Source organism: Triplophysa dalaica, chromosome 11 (assembly GCF_015846415.1).
Source record: "Triplophysa dalaica isolate WHDGS20190420 chromosome 11, ASM1584641v1, whole genome shotgun sequence".
Classification (NCBI taxonomy): Eukaryota; Metazoa; Chordata; class Actinopteri; order Cypriniformes; family Nemacheilidae; genus Triplophysa; species Triplophysa dalaica.
Window position 1 is genome coordinate 1,204,315 of NC_079552.1, and position 6,305 is coordinate 1,210,619.

Here is a 6,305-nt window from a genome sequence, read left to right on the forward strand (position 1 = left end):
CAACTTTCAACTCGATTCGATTTCGAAAGCGTTTCTGTGGCGCGTTTCCCGTCTGGCCTCAGTTCATACTGTTAAATAAAGCCAGTCAGGTCCGTCAGAGCCTCACCGCGCATGCGCACGAGGGGGTGGCGTTCTGTCGAAGAATCGAGTCAACACAACGGCGGTGACGTCACGGCTCCTCACCGAGCGCGAGCGCGGCAGTGGTGAGTGAGCTAGACAGATAGAGCGCGCGTCGTAGTAAAGCGCACGCCACTATGAAGTCCCGTTTGTAGCTTAATTGTTTTATACTTCAGCGAAGGCAAAAGGAGGCTATATCGGTTTTTTACGGCATCCGCGGACATTTGCAAGAGGATTCTGCTTTATTCCGGGAGGGGGGATTTTAACCTAAATCAGAGATGTCGTCCGCGGCGGTTTCTGCCTCGCGCAGGCAGTCGTGTTATTTATGCGACCTGCCGCGCATGCCGTGGGCTATGATCTGGGATTTTACCGAGCCCGTGTGCAGAGGATGCGTGAACTACGAAGGGGCCGACAGGATCGAGTTCGTCATCGAAACGGCGCGCCAGCTCAAACGGGCGCACGGCTTTCAGGACGGCAGACCGGCGGGACCCGGGAAACAGCTGTCGGGGAAAGACATTCAGTCCTTGAACCATGCGCCGGGCGACCCGGGCTCGCGCCCGCCGCAGCCGCTCGACCGCTACCCGCTGTCCTCCGAGCGCCCGCCCAGGCTCGGACCCGAGTATCAGTCCGCGCGGCAGGCGAACGGCATCCCGGTGCCGAACGGATTCTCGAAACCGGACGACCCGCCGGAGCTGAACCGCCAGAGCCCGAACCCGCGCAGGACTAGCGCCGTTCCGCCCAACCTCGTGCCTTTGGTGAACGGCGGCATGATGAACGGCAGACCGCACATCTCGGGTCACGCGCCCGCGGAGCTCGGCGGGAGTAAGCGACCGTCCTCCGTCTCCAGCACGGAGCACGACAAGGACAGACACAGACCGGACAGCCTGACGCCGGAGATCGGAGACGGACACAAGGCTCGGGACGACTGGCTGAACAAGAACAAGACGGTTCGGGACATGATGACGCTGTACCCGCACGACGGCGGCCGGTTCAAGAAAGAGCACATGCAGCAGCAGAGGGTCATGTACGAGACCAGCGCCCCTCCATCTAAATCCGGTGGGTTTGTATTCACTTATTCTGGGTTTCTGCATGTGTGTTTAAGGAAAAATGCCTTCATTGTTGTATTCTAGTGGTAACCATTGTATTTGCAACACTTTTACTATGTCAAAGCCACAGCCAATTTTCACAATTGTGTATATTTTTGAACAGATTGTGTGTATATGTATATGTCAGAGTGTCAAGAATATATATTGTCACGAAAATCGTCATTTTTCTTTATATGATGTGCAGAGAATTGCGTATTCTTTAGATTCTCATTCTTATTGTGTTGTGTGCAGTGTATTGTTGCCTCATAAATGGCCTGGTCTGAATGAGAGCACTGTGGCATGAGTCAGCTGCAGGGAAATTTCCGCTGATCAAAGCTCATGGTGTATTTGCATGCGGTGCGTTTGCAGCCAGCCTCATTGTTACGTCTGGCACTACGATGCATGTCTGCGGCGCTGCCGTTGCAGAAAGGCGGCTCTGCGTATCAGCAGGTTTACTGTGACGGATTGGTTTGCATGCGGTATTAACTCGCTCTCTGTATGCTCTTGCAGATAGAGGCAAACATCCCAAGAATCTCAAGAGGAAAGCCTCGCCCGAGCCGGACGGGGAGGGCACCGCCGCCAAGATGAACGGGGACGGACAGCAGTGGCTTCCGGCGCCCGGAGACGGCTTAAAAATGCCACCTGTTCCTCCGCCCAGCTTCGCTGCCCCCCCTTCCACGATTTCCCCGCACCCTCGCACCACCCCACCGGAGGCCGCGGGCGGCACAGCTCAGAACGGACAATCTCCCATGGCCGCTCTCATTATGGCGGCGGATAACGCCGGTGGCAACAGCTCGCCCAAGGACGCAAACCAAGTGCACTCGACGACGCGCAGGAACAGCAGCAGCCCGCTGTCCCCCAACCAGCGGCGACTGGCGCAGAGGGAAGGCTCGGGCGCCGGGACGCCCCACGTGCCCGGGATGGACGGGGTACATCCTCAGAGCATTCCGGACTCATCGGTGCCCAGCAGCATTCCACTGTGCTGCACGTTGTGCCACGAGAGACTGGAGGACACCCACTTCGTCCAGTGCCCCTCGGTGCCCTCGCACAAGTTTTGCTTCCCATGCTCCCGGGAGAGCATCAAACAGCAGGGCGCTTCAGGTGAAGTGTACTGTCCGAGCGGCGAGAAATGCCCATTGGTGGGCTCCAATGTACCGTGGGCGTTCATGCAAGGCGAAATCGCCACGATACTGGCAGGGGACGTCAAAGTAAAAAAGGAGAGGGACCCTTGATTACGTCACGCCGTATTTTTTCTTCTTTTTTTCCTTTTTTTTTTTGAAATACTCAACAACAAAAAATATTGATCTATATAAATATATAAATCTGAATATCACACGTGTACCATCCGAGCAGCAACTAACGGACTTGTACATAATGAACATAAGGGACGTGAATACTTGGTAAACATTGCTGTACATTTTTTTGATTTTCTTTTTGAATACATTGTGTTTCTATATTTTTGAAGATAAAAGGTATGTACGCATTATAACGGACTACGTTATTCTTTGTCAATGTTTAACGACTCTTCTCGATGTATTTTTAGTTATGGTGGCAGTTCCTGTTAAACGTAGGATGTGACTAATGCAACTCTACGAGCACTTGGCAAACGTTGAAAAATGCTTCTAGCTGTACTTGTATGCACTTGTTTAAAAATTGCCAAATACATTTTCTGATCTTGTATTAATGGAGAGTCTCTGCTTGGTTTTTGTGACGTCTCATGTCGAGATTCTATCATTTGGCTCGTCTCGGCCGAGGGGTTTCAGACTGTTAAGAGAACATGTGTAATACACATCCGTTAGGATACGTGCTTTCCGTGAAAGGATTCATTATTTCTTTTAACCAAGTTACAGTGCACTCTCACCGGTTAACAATAATGCGTGTTTTTGTTGTTGCTGTTTACAATTTAAAGCAATGACATATGGGCAGTGAAATGTAAATATTTACCATCATCAGGTCTTTGTGTTGTGTTTGGAGTACTTTGTGCTGGTGCAGGAAAATGCAAAGTCAGACATGAGTGGAGTTGTTTGAAACGACAAATGTGTGGGCTTATGATGAGACGCACAATGTAATACATGCGTCACCTTACTTATTCAAAATATACTTACAATCATTGAAGTGTTGCAGTTGATATTCGAATACTAAATGCCTTTGAAACGTACGTGCATCAATGAAGAAATAATTTAACATGAATCATGCAGAAGTGCAGCGTATATAAAACACACGTGTAGATGAACACAAGCGCTTGTCAAACAACACATGGTCACATGGTCAACGCTGCCGTTCCAGTTTTTGAAGCCTCGGGCTGCATGTTATTGCAGGTTTTATTTATTCTCTTTATATATCAAGTAATGCAGTCACGTTTTAAACAGTTTGCTCACATTTTCAGCAAGAACGCACGGAAGTTGTTGCACAGGCGTAAATCAAAATCTGCTCCCTGCGCTGACATGCGCGCGCTGAGAAATGCGATGATCACATCAGCTTGTAAAACCACACGTGGTCACATGATCAGCTCTGGAATTCCCAAGTCACTGTCCCCATTTTACCCTTGTTTGGTGACTTGCTGCATGTAGTAAGATGCAACGCTAACTAGTCTGACCTGTATGCAGGAATGTTTGTATTTCAGTAACAACAAACAATTTATGCAAATTAACTGCAAGAATTACGCATTTTATCTGCACGTTCCATCATGTTGAACCCTGAAGTGAGGTTCATTCAGAGATTCGTCTTCCATTAGTGGTTTCAGGTGGATCTGTGACTGGAAACACGTGCGTCTCAATAATAAACCGCTCACCGTTTAGTGAAGGATTACGTGGAATGTGTAGATGAAGCCGCGCAGTCTCGACCGCAGATGGCTGTTAGAATTGGAACGGCAAGCATCTCGCGGGCCTGACCCGTCAAGGCGTGACTATGCCGAATTAGGAAAGCGGAGAAACTGAGTGCGCGGTGCATTGGGAAAGTCTGAAAATAACTCTTGTGGCACTCTCAGCTGTGGCCTGGCCCACAAATACATTTTCCACAGCTTGCAGGTTCGAAAGACACACAGCTGCTTGCGTCTTTGATGGCTGTTTCGTGAGTGTTGATGTAACCTTTGCACCCCGGCTCCCAAAAACTCTGTCGTGAAGCACTTTCCATTTCTGTACCTTGCTGATAAGTTCGCTTTCTATCATTGGGGTCCGTGATGCGAGAAGGTTGAGCGAACAAAAGTTGATTCATTTAATCACGTTCTTCCATGCAACAGATCCTGATAATTTTATCCAAAGTTCTTTCATCATTTATTGATTTCATGTCATGACTTTCTTTCTTCTTCGAAACACAAAAGAATATATTTCGAAGAATGTTGATAACCAAACATCATTGAACTTCTTTGTATGAACACAAAACCGCCAAGACATTTCTCAAAAAATCTTTTTTTGTGTTCCACTGAAGAAAGACTCACATTCAGGTTTACAACCACGTGAGGAGGAATAAATCATATTTCTGTAATTTTGTATTGGGTCAAACCCTCAGCGTTTTGCAGGTAAGCATCACTAAATAATCACATTATTAAACGCGTTCCGCACGTCAAGGTCTCTGTTGATTTTCCAGGGGGTTTTCTGGACGTGTTTATGAATCCCGCATGCGTCCCTGGTCGCCGCAGCTCTGGTTCTGTCATAACAGAAGATCGTGCCGTTGCCTGGTTACGCATCCGTGTAGTAAACACAGGGTATCTTAGTGCTCTGTGTCGATTTCAGTACCGGGGACATCAATCCTCTGAGCTTTAGCGCTTCTCCTGACAGCAAAGAGAAAACACAGCCATGCAGAAGGAAGCGGCGTGTCGCTCTGGGAATATGCATTTTCCTTCTTTTTAAGGGAATGAGATTAGAGGTTCTCAACTGAAACACAAAAATGTTCCGATAGCATCACAACCAAATCATATGACCATGCGTAATTATGATAGCACAATAAATGAAGATGTTTCTTTAAAAATGAGATCATTTTTCAAAAATCGTATTTTTTTTTGTGCATTCCAATTAATATCATTCACACTGCAGATGGTTTGTTTTGATTTAAGGCATAAAAACTCATAAAATACATCTACTAACACAATAAAAACATGATAACGTGATAAAAAAACTAACCAAACACTTCAAATATTCATATCCTGTCATTTATTCTATTTTTGATAAATGTGTCGATGCAATCATGATGTTAGTGTGATGCGGTTCATGGTGAAGTAATTACTTTGTACAATACAAATAAAGTTGACAAAGCTCTCAGCAGAGGAGGAAACATCATGATATTAACTTTGTTTGGAGGTGTATTTAACTTCCTAACGGTCGGTGATTTGTGGAGATAATGTTCTGTGTTCACAGGTTAATCTGTGTCCTGTTTCTCAATGCCGCTCTTTCATGTCGTCTATCAAACCAGACTGGCCTTTGAACCCGGATTCTGCGTTGTTATCTGCTCACAAACTCACTGTAACACAGTAGAACATTAAGATTTCAGACAAACTCAAAAGCATGTAAAGGTTAACCAATGACGTTTCAGGGATTGTGTAATACGATCAGAGATGGACAGTAAGTATTTTTACTTTTACTCAAGTACATTTTTTATGTGTTTGCACTTTATGAAAGTGTTTTACTTTGAATAAAAGCAGTATGTTACAGGTGTACTTCAGTACTTGTTTTGAACCTTTTATACAGAATTTAAGTGCATTAAAAATCCAGTTCTTTCCTACTTTTGAAATTAAAGAGTAAAAATACTTTTTAGAAGATAAGAAGTTAAAGTACTAGATTTGAGCTTGTAGTTAAGTGTAAAGATGTAAAACACAACTTTTATGCATGAAATGTAGTGGAGTTTGTGTTTTTTTTGTTCTAGAAATTGAATTAAAATGCATTTGTTAATGAGATTTTTAATTTAACATTAGACTTAATGTAATTAATATGAACGTGTTTGGCTATTTGCATGCATTTTTTGCCTATTGGATTATAGTTGTGTATATGCAGTTGTTAAAATGAAAATGTAGCTTTTAATTGCAATACATTTACTCATGAGGTTTCTTTTGGTGCGACACAAAACCTGACAAGTTTAAGTTGGAAGTCAGAAAGCGCTCTTCTGCTCTCC

At 45.4% G+C, this 6,305-nt stretch overlaps 1 protein-coding gene across 1 annotated transcript; it reads left to right on the forward strand.

Annotated features, from left to right (window-relative positions):
• Window positions 1–218: 218 nt before the first annotated feature.
• On the forward strand, window positions 219–2,886 carry irf2bp2a (interferon regulatory factor 2 binding protein 2a). The gene is made up of 2 exons (XM_056761195.1): window positions 219–1,173; window positions 1,713–2,886. Exons 1-2 carry the CDS (start codon window positions 396–398, stop codon window positions 2,432–2,434), a joined length of 1,500 nt encoding a protein of 499 aa, XP_056617173.1. The 5' UTR covers window positions 219–395; the 3' UTR covers window positions 2,435–2,886.
• The last annotated feature ends 3,419 nt before the right edge of the window (window positions 2,887–6,305 follow it).